The 19,278-nt window shown below is 37.5% G+C and overlaps 2 protein-coding genes across 2 annotated transcripts; both read left to right on the top strand.

The window, feature by feature from the left end:
* Window positions 1-1,517: 1,517 nt before the first annotated feature.
* Window positions 1,518-17,605, top strand: LOC126372855 (multiple C2 and transmembrane domain-containing protein-like). Its single transcript, XM_050018772.1, has 14 exons — window positions 1,518-1,943; window positions 2,256-2,421; window positions 3,032-3,177; window positions 9,528-9,668; window positions 10,656-10,827; window positions 11,815-11,987; window positions 12,266-12,470; window positions 13,091-13,236; window positions 13,654-13,805; window positions 14,055-14,098; window positions 14,589-14,698; window positions 15,769-15,878; window positions 15,994-16,091; window positions 17,400-17,605. The coding sequence occupies exons 1-14, from the start codon at window positions 1,552-1,554 to the stop codon at window positions 17,472-17,474; spliced, it is 2,130 nt and encodes a 709-aa protein (XP_049874729.1). The 5' UTR covers window positions 1,518-1,551; the 3' UTR covers window positions 17,475-17,605.
* On the top strand, window positions 3,307-8,029 carry LOC126372889 (uncharacterized). Its single transcript, XM_050018821.1, has 2 exons — window positions 3,307-3,531; window positions 7,429-8,029. Exons 1-2 carry the CDS (start codon window positions 3,459-3,461, stop codon window positions 7,878-7,880), a joined length of 525 nt encoding a protein of 174 aa, XP_049874778.1. The 5' UTR covers window positions 3,307-3,458; the 3' UTR covers window positions 7,881-8,029.
* Window positions 17,606-19,278: the final 1,673 nt, after the last annotated feature.

Raw genomic sequence — 19,278 nt, 5'->3', positions numbered from 1 at the left:
GTCCCGGCTGCATTAGTAGTCGTTAATAACCACCAATCCGCACTGGGCCCGCGTGGTGGTTTAAGGCCCGATCTCCCTATCCAGCCATAGGGAAGGCCCGTGCCCCAGCAGTTGTGACGTTAATGGGCTGATGATGATGACGTATAGATTTAAGAGTACCCTAAACCGGCGAGCCCAGAAAGAAAAGAAACCCCAGAAGCCCAGAAGGGAAAGTGGGGTGCCCAGGGGTGGGGTGGCTCTAGTATGTTTTTAAGTGGTGCAAGACGTCACTTTGGCGCTCCTAAGCCTCTCTAAATGCAAAAACCCGTTTGCTCCCTTCCTAAGTAGGTATATACAGTTTCTCACATGCGTGATTATAAATAGTATCTAGGTATCCCATCGTTTAATCTTATCGTTCAGAAACTATCATTTTGGCGTCTCCAAAAACCTTCACTTTTCATGACAATCCTTTCCATGGGCAGGTGTGTCCAATCCAGTTGCTCCCCGCTAGATCAGGGATTGAAGGTCAGGGTGTTCCCGTCTTAGTTGATTATGGCGACACAGCAACCCCTAAGGCCGTCACTGGGTAAGCCAGGATCGTAAGTAGAATTCCGTGCTCTCTGGCTACCCCAACGGGAAATAGGTGTGATCTGTGTAAGTATACATATTCAATAATCTTGTACGTCACCCAATGTGACTCATTGTGATTCGTAATACGATACTTTTAAATAAAAAAAATGTATTATAAAATCATAAAAACAATAATTACCACTTTGTATTTTAAACAAAACCAGGCATATTAACGCAATGTCTTACAACCATAACCGTACTTTCCAAAATTCTTTATTATTCTGGTAAAAGATTGAAGAATATCGTTGAGCGCCGTAAAACTTATACAACAAAAGAGCAAGCGACTTTAATTTCCCTTCCTTTGTTTTGCTACAATAAATCCAACAGGCGCGACGTCCATAAGGGGAAACAAAACAAGTAATTAGGGATTGCAGTTATTTTTTTAGCTTAATTAACCTTTTAGTCGCTATGAAACACCTACAAAGATTGTTTAAGATTAAAACTCCTGCGTTCTTTCTTTAATGTTTAGTTAGTTTTGTCCTTACAATTTACAAGGCGCAAAGTTAGTAATGAGTTCCTCATTTTCAGTATATTCTTTTCTGCCTTTATTTCCTAATTTATCATAGAAGTCTTTATTTCAAAGCGCGCTTTTACCAGGTATTATTAGACTGAAGGTGCATAAGCACTAATTATTTATAGAGCTAAACCTGTCACGAAAAAACAAATACTTAGATGTTTGGCCATGTAAAGTATATGACGTGTCCTTCAGTTGCGTGACTAAATCTGAATCATCTATATATATAAAAATTGAGTGATTAATGTCTCTGCGATAACGGTACACAAAACGCTGTAAGTCCCCGCCCGGTAGAGATTCGTTATAGATAAGATTTGCAAAATAATCAATAGTTAAACTCCTGATTAGATAGACGAGCATAAACTAGCAACAATATTTATTATAAGCCATTCAATAACATTTAATGTGAGCGACGGTCTATCGTAAAAATGACCGAAAACAAAAAAGGTGATAGCGACAGTCTATCCAAAAAACATTTTGCGAGATTCCACGAGAGAATTTTCAATAAATATGCTGAAATGCAAAAAAAACTTGACAAGTCTAGATCGATGGAGTGTTTGCCTTCCTCAGTTGATGATTACGATAACAATTCCTTGAGACATAGTATTTGTGATATTCAAGAGCTCGAAGAAATGTACCAAGAAAGAAGTGACATGAACACAGTGAAACACAAAATTATTGTTGAAGATGTAAACCAACAGAATGTGAAGGTCTATGATCTCGAAGATGATACTGTTTATAAATCTGAAGTGTCTATTGTTAGACATCAAAGTGAAAATAACGTGTTTTTTCTTGACGACTTCAGATCGAGTTTTGAATCGTAAGTACAGACTACTGGTAAGTTTACTTATGAAAATCATGTCTTTGTTACGCAATATATTGATTACAGATGTAATTATTACATTAAGGCTTAAATGCTATTAAGCGTTACAAGTATAATTTCCTTCAGTATTTTTATTTGTATAAGATAAATAATGTTGTTTGTAATTAGTACAATCACATTGCATCACATCATTCATTGTAATCACATTGATAAGGCCTCGCCAATTATTGCAACTACAACATGAATACGCCAATTAAATAAAATTTTGTAAACAGACTTATTATTAGAAGTGGATATATTTTTTTACAGAATATATGACGCGTACAAGAATAATAAAGCAAGTCAGGAGTTACCTAATACGCCGACGCGAAGAATTTCCATACGCGACAGAATTGAAACCCGGATATCAGCCGTCAGGGAGCGGAGACGAGAGGCGAAGGACAAGAAAAGAGAATCTCGGGAGAAAGTAGAAAAGGTCCATTTTATTTACACCTCGAGTCCCGAGTTTGTCTCTCCGTATTTGAGAGCTCCTTAAATTGTTTACACGATTGGCTGGTGCGTCCATGCGCTGTCTCTCGACCTTTTTACTTTGAATTAACTTTAGCTTGCTATTTTCTATAGTAAACACACAGTAGTAAACTAAAATGTATATTTGTTGTATTGTTCTGTTGTTTGTTGATCTGCGGGTCATACATAATTCCAATAGAACCCAAACAAAAAGTATTTGAAACCGTATTATTGAAATCAAACGGACTAAAAACCGGTCGAAACAAATAATAATTATTGTGTATTATTCGAGTATGGTCCATACTTTCGGTTCATTGAGGTTAGCCTGTGCCTAACAGTGGAACTTATAGACTATTTATATTATTTTATTTTTAGGGTTAATTATTGAAAGTATATTTTAATTGCCTAATTTCTGAGGCGATTGTCATTAGGTTAAGTCGGTTCTCAATAATTGTCTATGATAATGAGGCCCTTATTTTTTTGTTTAAAAAGAGAATACGAAAAATGCGCCACTGAAATTCCGTACCGAAAATACATTAAAAAATGCACTTGACTAATTATTCATTATTCTTTTACAGTTTGTTTTCACTAACACGCCCACCCTGGACGTACCTAAAAAGAAGAATAAACTGGCGTCTGTGACCGTCGCACTTATCGAAGCCACTGGATCGGAAAATGAACCGATTGCAGAGGAGAAACCACGACTAGTGTACTGTCGTGTTAGGTATGTCTACTGGTGTACTGTTCAACCTATTTTACAAAGATCCTAGGAATGAGCTTACAACTTTCTACTAGTCACTTAAAGGTTCACGCACTTGGGAAAATCTAATGTATAAGGTAATTGTTTTATTAAAAAACTGTGCCGTTATTCGAAGCCTATGTATGTGAGAGTAGCGTTTGACATTTTATCCTGTGGCAACACTGAATATATTTCTGTCCTTATTGCTCTTACGTACTTGGACGGTTTGTCTCTTTCACACCTGGTAGGAGAAGTGTCAGCATAAAATGCGAGACACGATCGCCGCGCTTCACATTTGGCGTTTGATTTTCGACCTGTGCAGCACAGTCCGAAAATTTGGTGAGTAATTTTATTTTTTAACGGATTTTCCGTTTGAAATTTCATTGTGATCTTATTATATTTCTGTCCGTATATAAATACAAAAGTATATGATGGAAAATAATCAATGTAATAGTGCTCAAAAGCGTAAAGCTCCCGATGATTCCAATCCAAGTAATAATGTTTCTAAACGATTTTGTGACCAGGATTTGCTAAATAGATTGACAATGCAAGTAAATTCCATTCAATCTTTTTTATCACAATTAGTGCCGTCTTCTCAATCTGAATTGGTAGGAAACGTAGATTTAAATCTTCATGATTATCAAGATGATGACGATGTTCTTGACGCGAATATTAGTGGTGAATTGTTTGAAGAAGACAATGACGTGGCAATTTCTTATGCGGCGAACCCGCAACAATCAACTAATCACGCGGCGACCCCGCAAGAAATAAACGATCACGCGGCGAACCCGCAACAAGTAACTGATCACATGGAGGACTTGCAACAAACCATTTATCAACCGACGAACGCGGCGATTCAACAACCAACTATAACTAATGGGTCAGAAGCTGAATCTCAACCTACAGTAGCTATAGACGCGCAGTTTTCACTACCTGTTAATACAGTTGTTAAGGAACCCGCAATTCCGAAAACTTCGCACTCTTATTTAGAAAAACTAAAAGAGTTGCAGCATTTCGAAACTGAGAGTTGGTCAGACGTTAGGTACTCAGATGTACAGAAAAATTATTGTGCTACCCCCGGATTCGTAGAACTAGAATCAAATGAGGAATTTAAACCGTACGAAACGTCTCTAAACCTGCATTACACAGAGCGCGGTTTCGCGGCAATTTCTTTGGGTTTGCTTAAACAAAAGGAAGCCTTAGAGCAAGTAATTAGAATGTTCGTTTCTTGGCTTGGTTCTGTAGAAATGACTGATACGAAGGCAGTCGAAACAAAGTTATGCGACCTTTTTTCTCGAAGTGAATATCAAAAAATCTCGAATGACCTCCTTCAGATGACATGTGGTCATCGCGCAGATTTAGTTCAGCAGCGAAGGGATTTTTTGCTAAAACATGTTAAAGATAAATTTATTAAATCAACTTTGCGAAAAATTCCGCCATCCTCCAGCCATCTATTCGTAAGCAGTGACTTGTCAGCAACAATCGAAAAGAACGGAGGCAGCACAAAAATTTTTTGGCCTTCTAAAGAGACAAGATCTAAAAAACCAGTCAATTTTAACAATTCGAGTATGAAACCGAATTTTGTGCCTGCGCAAGGCCAAAATCAATTTTCTTTTCCACTGGCGCACGGTGGTAATGTTGCTACGCCTTCGCAAGGCATGCATATGAATCCCTGTTTTCCACCTCCGCAAGGTTTATTTCCTGCCTACAACAGTACGTTGTTACCTCCAACAACACTTTTACCTCGTGCACAGGCAACACAAGGCAGAATATTTCGCCCCAGAAACATCCGTCCTTCGCAAGGAAGACTCGGTAAACAATTTACTGACCGATCTCGCGCCACCGGTCGTGGTGCGCGAAAATTCTGACTCGATTTTCCAAGCTGGACAACTTGTAAATTACCCAAACAGATGGGGAAAGTTAGGAGCGAACCAGACGATTGTCGACATAATCAGCGGATATCGAATCCCATTCAAAATAAAACCACCGCTTCATCTTCCATTTTACGACCATCCGCTCCAAACTCCACTTTCTCAGGAAATGACTTCTGTGTTGTCCCAGCTCGTACAAACAAATGTTCTAGAACAAGCTCCTACAACTCCAAGTTTTATTTCTCAAATGTTCCTAGTACCCAAGCAGGACGGAACACAGCGCCCGATTTTCAACCTGCGCAACCTCAACAACTTTGTACATGTAAGCAAATTTCGACTAGTAAACATTCAAAAAATACCAACGTTCCTCCAGCCACAAGATTGGATGGCAAAAATAGACTTGTCAAATGCTTACTTTCATGTCCCGATTTCTCCCGCACACAGGTGTTTTCTGCGCCTTATATATCAAGGAGTTCTGATGCAAATGACTTGTCTACCCTTTGGACTAGCCACCGCTCCGAAGACATTTGCCACTTTGACGAACTGGGTCGCGCAGATCCTAAGAACCCAGGGTGTACGCATGCTAGTCTACCTAGACGACTTTTTGATAGTCCACCAAGACAAAGACATGCTCCAGAGACATGTTTCGTTAACAGTCGATTTGCTCAATTACCTAGGCTGGACCGTAAACCTTTCAAAATCCGTGCTGAAACCTCAACGTCAACTTCACTTCCTGGGTATTATGTGGGATCCGTTCCACAACATAAAATGGTTACCCAGCGACAAATGCCAGACAATAACTCGCAAAATTCAAAATATTCTTCAGACGAAAACTGCCAACTTAGAGATCATGCAATCCTTAGTAGGCCTATTGAATTTTGCAAGCTTCTGCATTCCCAGAGGTCGTTTAAATCACAGGGCCTTGCTGACCTTTTGCCAATGGCTAAGTGTTATGCGCCCTTACAAACATTTCCCTGTTCCCGAGCCAGCATTAATAGAACTGAATTGGTGGTTAGAAAATCTGAACAGTCGGTCAATTATTCACCCAAGGCCAGTGTCGCATTATATAGCAACAGATGCATCAGGTCTGGGTTGGGGAGCCCAAATCGACAATTTGATCATGTCGGGCACGTGGTCAGCTCCCGAACTCAATCTTCACTCGAATCAGAAGGAAATTTTGGTAATATTGAAAGTTTTTCAAGCGTTGGCCCTTCACATGCGAAACTCTACAATATCGATTCAATCCGACAATCGAACAGCTCTTTCCTACCTGAAAAACGAGGGTGGAACCCAGTCAATGTCCCTGTTATATTTAACAAATCAGATTTACCAAATCCTGGATTTATTCAACATAAAACTCTCGCTTCATCACCTGCCGGGTCGGTACAATGTGGAAGCAGACCAGCTGTCCCGCCAAGGCAAACTACCAGAATGGCACCTGCTACCTCAAATTACACAAAAGATCTTCTCGAAATGGGGCCTTCCCGACATAGATCTGTTTGCATCCCAGACGGCTCATGTAGTTCCACGCTACGTAAGCTTGGACGTAACCGACAGGCAAGCAGAATTTTACGATGCCCTGAGCCGAACATGGAATTTCTCTCTAGCGTGGATATTTCCGCCACCATTCCTCCTGCCTCGAGTTTTGACTCACCTCAACAATGCCCAAGGAGTGTACATAGTGATAGCTCCCAGGTGGGAGAAGGCATTTTGGCGTCCGGACCTTCGCAGCCGCTCTATAGCTCCCCCATTCACAATTTACAACCTAACGGAAGTCCTAATAGACACATCAACGAGCTTTCCACCACCCAAAGTCCAGGATATAACACTGGAGGCATGGAAATGTGGGGGTGGAGTGAGGCCATAAAAGGTTGGTCTCAGGACCAAATACAACTTCTTAAATCCAGTTGGCGAAATTCTTCGATAAAATCTTACCAATCTGTGTGGCGTCGATGGTCAAGCTGGGCGCTAAAGAATAAAATATCCTTGACAACTCCCTCTGGATCAGATTTGGCCAGGTATTTATCAGACCTCTATTTGATAGAAAATTTTTCTAAAAATACAATTGTAATGCATAAATCAGTAGTTTCAACTTTGTGCAATCCAAACCTCACAGAAAAGTTAAGTTCTCATCCTTTAGTGCAGCATATCTTAAAATCTATTTCCAATAAAACACCTAAAGAAGATAAACCTCCTGTCTGGGATATTGATGTTTTGTCATCTTGGCTCTCGAACAATTTTCAACTCAATTTTGACCTGTTTGTGTGTGCTAAGCGTACTGCTTGCATACTATTACTCTGCTCAGGCAGGCGGGTTCATGACCTAACCTTGCTGTCTATTCACCCTGACAATTTTGTTGTTTCAGAAAATTGTATTACATTTTGGCCTAAATACGGGTCCAAAACAGATAACGGAGACTACAGACAATCTGGATGGAAATTACATACAAATTTAGAAACCGTTTCCCTGGATCCTGTTTTTTGGGTGAAATCTTTAATTCGACTATCAAAAACTCGACGAGATGAATGTCGATTAGACAACTTATTTTTAACAGTGTGTGGTCCTCCGAAAGCGGCATCTAGAACCACCATTGCAAATTGGTTAAAGGCTTTATTGATGGAAGCAGGCATCAATGCAACTCCCGGAAGCTTCAGACCAGCGGTATCTTCGAAAAATTGGATTCAAAATTTCCCAATAGATGAGATTTTGAAAAGAGGTAATTGGCGCTCGCAGAATGTATTTATGAAATATTATAAAAGATCTGTGTTACCGGATAAACAAACGACTTCAATAACTAGATTATTTTCTCCTGTTTGATATGGTACATACGACCTGGTTATTTAGTTTGCGTTAAATTATATGATGTTTAATCTGATTTATTAATCATAAAAGAAGAAATAAAGAAGATTATTAATTGACCTGTATACATAATTTACATAATTTTTCTTAATAAATGTTTATGTCTATATTGTGTCTTTGACTGTTAATTACCCTTCTTTAAAGTCATTACATTTGCTCTATGTAGGTACACTGATTTTTGCATACTTAATTTATATGATACTGACACATCCTAAAAGAATCATATGAAATTGCTTTAGTATCTAGATGAAAATTATATAATTACTTAGGCTTAATTTAAAAGTTAATTTCAACATTTGTCTCTCACACCAGGCGATAACAAACACGTCTCACATACATAGGCTTCGAATAACGGCACAGTTTTTTAATAGCAGCGTTTTACCTACCAATAAAACGCTTATTAAAAACTTGCCTAATTCGAAGCCTACAATTTTTATTTCTGCCTGGTGTAAGTATGTGAAACTCAATGTGAAGCGCGGCGATCGTGTCTCGCATTTTATGCTGACACTTCTCCTACCAGGTGTGAAAGAGACAAACCGTCCAAGTACGTAAGAGCAATAAGGACAGAAATATATTCAGTGTTGCCACAGGATAAAATGTCAAACGCTACTCTCACATACATAGGCTTCGAATTAGGCAAGTTTTTAATAAGCGTTTTATTGGTAGGTAAAACGCTGCTATACCGTAGGTATCGACTTGATAAAAAGTTTTACTTACCTACTAACTTTCAGCCTCTTACTTCAGTAAGCCGGAGTAAGATGGTAGCTGAGTTCGGATAGGGACCCAGACCTACGAGTTATAACTTAGAACCCTTGCCCTTGGGTGAAGACCTTAACGGTTGCAGAGGCGGAGATGAGAGCAATCGGTACGGCAATGCGAAGAAGAGGCGAGTCACAGGGACTGTAACCTGGGAACTGACAGAAGGCCGCAGTAACTGTCAGTACTGTTCAGAGGCGGAGGACAGGTGTCCTAGTACGGCTTTGAAATAGACTACTCTGGGCGCCATCCCACTCGCGTCAGACAGAGTACTGTGGGCAGAAGGCAAGAGGGAAACCACTCTCTATTTTTCCCTAAAAAGTAGCATGGAGGATGCTACAACGACAAGAGCGTGGCTCTTAAATTAGTGATACGGCTAACTTTCTACTAGTAGATTAGAATGCTAGGAGTATTTAGTCTAATAATACTGCTGTAAGTACTGTGACGCCTATTTAGCGCGCGACGCAATCAAATACTCAAACACGGTAAAATTAATAACGAAGTACACCATTGATTAACTTATTGGTAGCCGCGGTAGCCCAGTTGGTAGAACGCTTGACACTCAATTGGAGGTCGCAGGTTCGAAACCCAGCATAGGCCTAAACCAATGATTTTCGAATTCATGTTTGGATCATAAATGATCACGTGCTCAGCGGTAAAGGAAAACATCACTCTCTATGAGAAATGTATTTCGGAGGTATGTGACTATGTAACCTAACCTACCTTGGGTTGGTTTTCACTTCGCGAACTGGAAGTTCAGACAGGCAGTCGCTTCCATAAAAAAACGGCCCTGTCAAATCAGAAATGAGAATCATCAGAGACTATTGATTAATTTATATATCTTTTCAGATTAGGTGCTGAAAAACGCAAGACAAAAACAGTGAAAAGTGCCAATAACGTCGCGACTTGGCAAGAATTATTCACATTGAATATGTTTGAAGAACAAATGCTGGAAATTACTATGTGGGAGAAAGACACCTTAATGGGCAGGTAAGCACTCCTTTTGTTATAGAAATATAAAGAATAAACTCACGCCTATTTCTAACCAGAGCAACTATTAAGATAAAGACCATTTCATCATCCTGACATATTTACTTCTCTTGTTTCTTTCGCCTTCTACAATCACCTCCTACAAAAAACATACAAAACCTTTTTTAAGGACATCCGTAATTTGGTCAATGTACGTCCTTCTAGATCTTCCTCTGTCAGGCCTACTGACAACCTTCGCCTTATAACATCTTCAACAACCATTTCATCTTACATCGGCTTCACGTGTCCAAACCAACTTAGGTAACTGTCTTTCCCTTCTCAATTTTAGTCACTGCACCATGAACATCATCTTTTACACCACATCTCTCTCTTATCATAGTTTCTTATTTTATCACTCATATAATTATTTGTGGTCTGCCTGGACAACTAGTAAACAAACTGTGTCGGAGGTTCAGAGTTACTATATTGACTAACAATAAATGTAGTCTATCAAATCATCCAAAATATATTATATTTTACTACCAGTTTAAGTAAATGTTAGCAATAAGTATGTTTGGAACATCATGAGATTATTATCTTTGATAAAATACACTATTCAATAAGATTATAACAAATCAAAGCGATTAACTTCCTGCCAAATTGGCTATTTATGATATAAACTATTCACGCGGATCAAGGGTTTTTATTTATTCTGTACTTTCCGCGTGATTTGCGATTATCGCGATAAATAATAATCACAGATCATATAATACTAAATAGCACCATGACCATCCCTAGAAACCCAAAGTTCCGAATTGAGAGTAAAAAGTACTCTAATACTATGGTTCATCCCTATATAATGCCTATTTTCAACCAAATCATTGAAATAGAAATAGAAATGTTTTATTGCGACCATGTGTTCGTCATCAGTTTTAGGCGTGAAAAAGTAACAGAAAGGCAGACAGAGTTACTTTCGCGTTTATAATTAAAGATATTACTTGTTTACAGGAGTCTCGTAGATTTGTCCGAAATAGAAAAAGAGAAGACACATAAAATGCGTCTGAATCTGCAGGAAGGGACGGCTAATGTACAAATATTTATCCTGCTGACAATAAGCGGAACGGTTGTAGACTATATGTCCATGGATTCAAACGATCATAAATCAAGAAGAAAGGATTATGTGAGTTCGCTTCGTTTCGAGTTCGATTCGAGTTTCCTAAACGTGTTAAAAGTTTAATTTGCTATACAAAGTAGATTGATCTGAACACAAGCTTACGTTTTAATTTATTACTTAATTCAAATATTTTTTAAGTAACACTAAATTTAAAAAACAACCTAAGCGAAAGAATAATGCAACATACTCCACCGCGCTGCTTATAATATATGTATAATGTCGCTAAGTCGCCACCTAAGTAAGTTAAGTGTAAGTCTAGGTCCCAAGTCCGAAAATTACATTTAAATTAATGTACTTGAGCAACTTCTTTTAATCACTATGAAGTCGTTGGGAAATCACGATTAACTTAAATAATAGCTCAATTTTTTACATCACACTTAGATTAATAACATAATATTTTTTCAATAACATAGAGCAACTGGCGGACCAGATCAATATTTCATCACATGCCAACAACCTATGAAGGCCTGTATCATAGTCATTCTTTTGCCAAAGCAGGCAAAAGACGCAAAAGACGCGAAAGAGCACAAATCAAAACATGTCAATATGTCAATAAAATGTCAAAAAATCCGAAATACAAGACCAAATAATCATGGAAATAATAATACCGTGAGCAAATAAAATGTCTTGTGCATTTTTGTAAAATGTGGAAAACGATGTTGATGTAAAATTGATGTCAAACTCACCCTCGACTGCTACTCTAAATATCGCTTACGAAAATGTAAATACTTTTCGAATGTAAATATGTAGTGCGAGATTATTATTTACTAATAGAAGGCTTTCTTTACTCAAAAGGACAGTATGAAAAAACCCGTGGAAAAGGCGACTCGTCCGGCATTGCGTTTTAAGTTCCAGATCGCCTCATTTTCGAAAGTTTTACGAATCTGTGCCTGAGAATTTATTTAGAGCAGCACACAAACTCAAACATCTTTATTAAATATACAATTCTTTGAGGCTTCTTTTAACAAGTAAACTTTTTTCTGGTCTTTCTAGTCTTCCGTCAGTAGCAACTTTAATAACGTAGGATGGTTTTCTATGGTTGTTTATGGAGCCAAAGGTTTGCCGTCAGGTGACTATTTCTGTCTCATAGAACTGGATAACAACAGACTTCAATCACATACCGATTTTAAAACCCAAAACCCTACTTGGATGAAGATTATGGCTTTGTAAGTATACCTATTCGTTTTAAGGTTATTGTTTACATTCATACGCGATACTCACAATTATTTATTTTAAAAAGTATTAAGTATTAATAATAGTTTTCTTTCCGAAATCTTCCACACCACATCAGGAATTTTCAGCTTTTGTACAGACATTACAATGCTTATTTTAACTTTTCTATTTATTACTCTTGGTTGCACAAAGTTTGCAGTACAGCTAAATAAAGATCAAATAGAATATAAATCACGACGTTATAAAGACTAAATCGTTAATTTTATTTCAGGGTAGTGTCTGACGTCACATCTATCCTAGCAATATCAGTGATAGATGAAAAAAAGTCCGACGTTGTGGGAAAAATATGCATTCCATTATTATCGAATACGAATGGGAGTAAAAAATGGTACGCACTTAAGGACAGTACGCTGAGAGAAAGAGCCAATGGAAACAATCCAAGGATATTGCTGGAGACAAAGCTAGATTTTAATGTAGTAAGTAAATACAGAGGCATAGTGACGAAAATTTTGGGGGATGATTCAAACCAGAGTTGATATCAAGTGTAATTTACTGTCGGAATGATTATTTTTAAATTATTTTCAATTCCATACTTTTGTGACGAAAAATTCCACTAGATAATATCAACTCAGAATCTTGGTCTGAATTGTTCCTCAAAGTTTTTGTTACGGTGTCACGAACACCCTGCATATTGTAGAGCGATCCACAATAGTGTAGATGGATTACTTGAAGAACTATGTGATTGCTCAAAAGAGTAGATCAACGTTGAAAGGTGTGAGTACTGCAAAGACAGAAATGTGTGGAAAAACTAAAACTGTTGTCCCATATAGAAAGATGAACCAGAAGAATAATCATTAACTTAGTATAAATAATTGTCATCATTTTAACACCCTTTAAATGTCACTTGAGTGAATAGTGATATGTGGGTAGTGATCATAATGTGTAACTACTCACCTAAGTGACATTTAATAGGTTAGACGGAATATCTCCTTCTTCTAATCGATTTACTTATTGCTTAGGTACGACGTTGCCCAACCGTGGTGAAGAAGTTTCCGGTGATTTCTGTTGACAGTGAGATGTTTTTTACTGACTTCAGATCAAAGCGTCGCTGCGTGTGATCAATCCAAAAGAAGTAAATTTTTTGGAGACCGAACCAGAATTTAGCAGAGCGGTATTCAGTCAAAATGTCACCAGAGCCAGAGCAGTTGTTACTTGGATTCTAGATGCATTTAAATTTTTCAAGTAAGTAATATTATGTGTTTTTGTATGCTGGGGAAATATACCTATATCTTGGTTTTGTTCTTCTGGCCACGATTTTGCAGGATTCTTAGGTACATTTCTATGTATTATAAAGTGATCTTTGAAGCTTTCTTGTACTGGCAGTTTTACGTGATATCAATTATGAACTCAAAAAAATCGGTTCTAATTTAAAATTCAAGACGTGTAGTAAGTAGTCTACAGATCATACATTACAGTTTTGTAAAGGTCCCCCACAGACACACACACATAGACCCACACCCTCTCACACACACAGCACAATTTTCTTGTTCTTCTTCTTCTATCGTGTGGGTTGTGGGGTGAATTACCAACCTCATCAACCCTGGTGTCAGGGTTATTTTGTTCTAGATACCTAATTAAATATTTTCTATATATTTTCAGGACATGTTTCGAGTGGGAATCGCGGAGAAGGAACACTGTTGCCTTGTCAATATGGCTCCTTTTCTGGTGGTTCTACAGACCGTGGATGATGCCATTACTTTTGCTTATACCTTTCATATGGTATAAGCCGCCTGAGTACGCTATAATTAACTGTAAGTTTACATTACAATACAAAAATCTTTATAGAACTTTTTTCTTTACTTTTTTCTGCGATCAAATTCATCGCACTAACTTATCAAACAATTGGAAACAAATATAAGTGGTAAAAAAGCACTCTAATTGCAAGTTTAGTCGAAATTGTTATTGAACAAACACAATATATCAAATTCGATTCTGTAACAAATATAGTCATCAATATATTTCTTAAAATAACTCGTTAAAATAAATACATTGACTTACAGGGAAAAAGAAAAGGACATCTGAAGAAATGGCTATTGAACCAGCGGTACGTAACAAGAATCCCATATACGTAATGTTATTCGATCAACCTGATAGTAAATGTGTTATTAAATCACTGTCAGTAACATCGATTGAATCAATTAAGTTTAAACTCGTTATAACTCGTCAATGAGGGACTTGCCAGACTTAGTTCCCTAAAAAAAAATGTAGATGCAGGTGTTCAGATTTAACGTGATAATTACCTATTTTCTCATCAAAAATACTTATAATGTAATGCAGAGGCTAAAAATAATTGTTGCTTGATATTTGGATCAGATTCGTATAGAATTATGTTGCTACATTGCTTTACTTTATTTTGATCAGAATAATGATGATGTGTTGTGCCTGAATGTAATAAAAAGGGTCATCATTTATACTCAAAAACGAAGATAAAAAATGCTTAGGTCTGTTATCCATGAAATTAGAAAGGTTAGTGCCGAAGCACGGAAATCATAATAAGTAATTTAAGAATCTTAAATCCTATTTGTTCATTCCAGGTTACGCGAAGTACATCCTTGAGGGAAAGATTAAGCTCGTTAACAGATCTGATTAAAACAGTCCAAAATAGCATCGGAAAGTTTGCGAGTATCGGTGAGAGTATTAAAAAGTTGGTATTTTTGTTTATCTACTAAAACTCAATGCTCACAAAGTCTCATAGAGGCGATATCTGGAGCGTTCCGGAGCGGAGCGGGAATTTGTACTTCGCCCAACGGATCATGCATAAGGTTCACATAAAAACACAAAAATAGGCTAGTTTCCAACAATCAGTTACTTTTCACTAAAAGTCAAAACAGGAAATTACTATGGAATTTGTATGAAAAAACACACTACGACGTTATAGAATAACGTAAAACTCTAAGACTTATTATTACGTTTTTCATTATTAAAATTCATAAATAAGTTAAATAGAAATAAGAAAACGGTCTTTATTTAGCAATCAGAATTTCATAATTTATCTTTGACCTAGGAACTACCCAATTACAAAAGAACCCGTGCTTAGAACCCTCTCAGTACAACTAAGTGTTAGCGCAGACCAAGAGCAGCGAATAGGCGAGCCCTTTCTGAAAATATTCAATGATTATCTTTGTTGATGTTATCATAAAGTTCTCTCTTCTCCCTATCAAATATCACCTCGACACACAGTGGAGACTCCATACAAAATATCACATTGTTACTGGTGGTATAATTGGTGGCGGCAGACGGGAATAAAGGATTGCCATTTTAGCGACATTTCCGCTACTTTTAAGCGAAAGGCTTCGCACACACAGTAACAATGAGATATTTTATTTGATAGGGAAAAGAGAGAACTTTATGATAACATCAATAAAGATAATTATTCAATATAAGAACTTTTTGGTACCGTCTACCCCCATAGTGGCAGAAGCAACTAAATTTGTTCTATCTGCCACCACTGATGGTAGACGATGCCAAAACTGTTCTATCTGCCCCAGTGGTGGTAGAATTGGTGGTGACAGACGGGAATAAGGGGGCAAGCGACCTTTCGAGTACAACCGATTATGCTTTCCACACGTGCTCATCTGTAATCACCGATTGTGCGAAGGAGATAGCTTTGTGCCAAGAGATCCCTTTCGTTCTATACTAGCTTCAATTACATAGTAACTTATTAAGGTACCATAGATATATTGCTACATACTAATATTTTAACTTTACTTTCAGCCTTACTAACTTCACGGTGCCATTCCTGAGTTTTCTAGCCATTTTTATAATACTTCTCATAACTATAGTTGTGTACTTCATACCAGTCAACTACATATTTATGATTTGGGGTAAGTCAAATATTTTTTTAAGACTATTTTTTTATTATTTTTTTGATAAACACGTTACATTATATCTATTTATTATTTTTCTTGGCGTGACTTTTAATAATCAATTTTCTTACAGGAGTGCACAAGTTCTTAAGAAAGATTTTGCGGCCAAACCGAATTCCTAATAGTGAAATATTAGATCTACTGTCCAGAGTACCTGATGACGTGACTTTGGTAAGTTTCCTGTACTTACCTACTTACCTGACTCTTGTACTATTTGCGCTCTAGCATGTTCCGTGTAAAAACAGGACGGCAATATAGAGTACAACCAAGTGTGAAAGAGACACAGCTGACGGCATCACGCTAGAGCGCAAATAGTATAAGGACCAGCGTAGACCAAAAGTAACGTCGATGAAAACATTTTCTTATTTAGCCTAAATGATGCCACTAGTTTGTAAAGGCATGTACCATATGCATATACCTAATACCACGCCTATTCCCCGTTGAGGTAGGCAGACCAAGGAATTTTCTGATTGTCCGAAAAAGTAAGAAAAGGCACGTTAAGCCGTTGGTCCCGGCTATTAGCCGTAAAAAACACCTCCACCAACCCGCAGTGGAGCAGCGTGGTGGGGTATGCTCCATACCCCCTCCGGTTGATTGAGGGGAGGCCTGTGCCCAGCAGTGGGACGTATATAGGCACCAATTTCACTTCTTCCACTCTCAACAGTCTTCAGTCATGCTCGCTCGTTTAAGAGTGACTACTCTTGATCAGTCAGCCTTGACATCCTTGATCGTGGATCCAGAATTTTAACATTTATACTTTATTTGTAATGTTGTGTTTAATGTTACAAACACATTATATAATAATGTATATGTGTGTGTGTGTGTAAAACCTCATAACACATACATTATTATAATGTGTTTTTAATGTCTTTGTGGACTGTCCTTTGTTTAGTTAGGGCATCGTTCATCGGACACCGAAATAATAACCCTGGTTGGATTATACAGGGTGTTAGTGACATCGTAACGAAAACTTTGAGGGATGATTGAGACCATGATTATGAGATGATATCAAGTGGAATTTTCCGTTGCAAAAGTATGGAACAGAAAATAACTTAAAAAAAAACAAGAATTTTCATGAATTTTCTGACTGAAAATTCCACTTGATTTCAACTCAGAATCATGGTCTGAATCATCCCCCTCAGTATTCGTTACGGTGTCACTAACACCCATACCTACTTTTATGGCTACAGTATGTACTTGTGCGGGGTGTAAGTGACATCGTAACGAATACTGAGGGGGATGATTCAGCTGATTATTCTGAGTTAATATCAAGTGGAATTTTTCATCGCAAAAGTATAGAATTGAAAATAATTTAAAATAACTAAAAAAAAATCATGAATTTTGCGACGGAAAATTCCACTTGATATGAACTCAGAATCATGGTCTGAATCATCCCCCTCAGTATTCGTTACGATGTCACTAACACCCTGTATAAGTACTTGGGATAGAAAAAAAAAACCTGTTTTGGTTTTGTTCCAGCTTGATTGTGCTGAGCTGGATCTAGAAGAATTGACACAAGAAGACTCCCAGACTGAAACACGATCGATACGATAGACGATAAACTGATTACTTGTAATTTAATTGAGAATACAATGGGTGAATTAAAACTAAATCAATAAAAAAATGATTCGGTTAAAACAATAATGTTTTACTTTCGAAATATTGATTATTTATTGCTCCAAGACTTCTATGGATAACATTTTATATTTATAAAAGGTTTTATAATGATATAGTTTTTGATTTATATTTCTTTTCTGATAATAATAATTATGTTGATAAATAACTTGATAAAATACTGAACTCGGCAAAAATAATTGAAAAATCAAACAATCTATACTTATGACATTTTCTTCTGTGATTGAAATTGTCTTAAATGACCAATTGTTCAAAACACTTGTGACTTCAGTCTAAACTTAATTATTAATTTAATATGTTACATGAAAATTTGAACTTCACGTCTTTGTTGTGGTTTTGTTATTTCTTGTGGTTAAATAATACACTCCCAACATAACATTTTCATTTAAAATGTTGGTTGCCAAAACGAGATCATATTGATCGCAGTGTCAAAAGTTGTCAAGGAGTCTAAAAGGGCCAAATAGTTGCAACTCATCTAAGAACGCAATATTGCTATTTATCATATTTTTGGAGCTCGGTGGCGCAGCGGTAAACGCGCTCGGTCTGCGATTTTTGAATTTAAGCAACTTTCGCAAAGGCCGGTCATAGGATGGGTGACCACAAAAAAAAGTTTTCATCTCGAGCTCCTCCGTGCTTCGGAAGGCACGTTAAGCCGTTGGTCCCGGCTGCGTTAGCAGTCGTTAATAACCACCAATCCGCAGTGGGACCGCGTGGTGGTTTAAGGCCCGATCTTCCTATCCATCCATAGGGAAGGCCCGTGCCCCAGCAGTGGGGACGTTAATGGGCTGGTGATGATGATGTCATATTTTTACATAGCGCATTTACTTTTATAAGCGCAAATGTCAAATTGCAATATTACTTTTTTACATGAATTGCTTCGATGTGGCCTTTTTAATCCCCCTGATCTCATATAGAACCAAGCTTCTAACTCTACACGCCCTAACAAACACTAAGTTCACAAATTCTACACATTAGGCAAAATATGGGGCTTGCCCGTTTCGTTGCTACAAGAACTATATGTACTTATAACAAAATGGAAATGAACAGTCAATAAATTTGTTGCCTTACGCTCACGTGACGGAAGCCAAATAGTTTTTCACCTTCTACTTATGTGTTTATTTATTTATTTATTCATTTATTGCATTTGCAACATAACAGAAATCCATACCGTTACAAACAAGTTTCCACATAATATATATAAAACACATAAAATAAAATATATTATATATGTACCTATTATGTGCGTGTTATAGTTACCTATAGGTAACTAACGTCGTCAACGTATCGAGCTGGTAAACTCCCCACACAAGTCTGATATATATAATTGCCAGACATAAACAGACATAGATAATAATAGACATCCTGACACAAATGATCATAAGGCAGTTCATTGACCTCAACCCACACGGGAGAAAATGTTAGAGAAAATACAATTTACGCCTGTAATCCCTACCGGAGTGGGCAGAGCATTCACCGCGCAAGAAGGCGACCTGCCTCACTTGATATTAGAGTTTGGAGGCTTAAGATGCATTATATAAAAGTACAATCTACCTTATCGGTTCTGTGTTTGAACCCAATACCTACTATGGTGACAGATTACTATTATGGGCGCGGAGCAACTCGGTTTCATACTAATTGCCACTTCCCATGCCGGATCGCGCGACCATCACAATAACCGGTCACTCGGCGTATTTTAAGTTGAAATAGTGCTGATGGTCCTGAT

Source organism: Pectinophora gossypiella, chromosome 14, assembly GCF_024362695.1.
Source record: "Pectinophora gossypiella chromosome 14, ilPecGoss1.1, whole genome shotgun sequence".
NCBI classification, from domain to species: Eukaryota; Metazoa; Arthropoda; class Insecta; order Lepidoptera; family Gelechiidae; genus Pectinophora; species Pectinophora gossypiella.
Note: the sequence above shows the minus strand (reverse complement) of the source record. Positions and strands in the feature narration are given on the sequence as shown.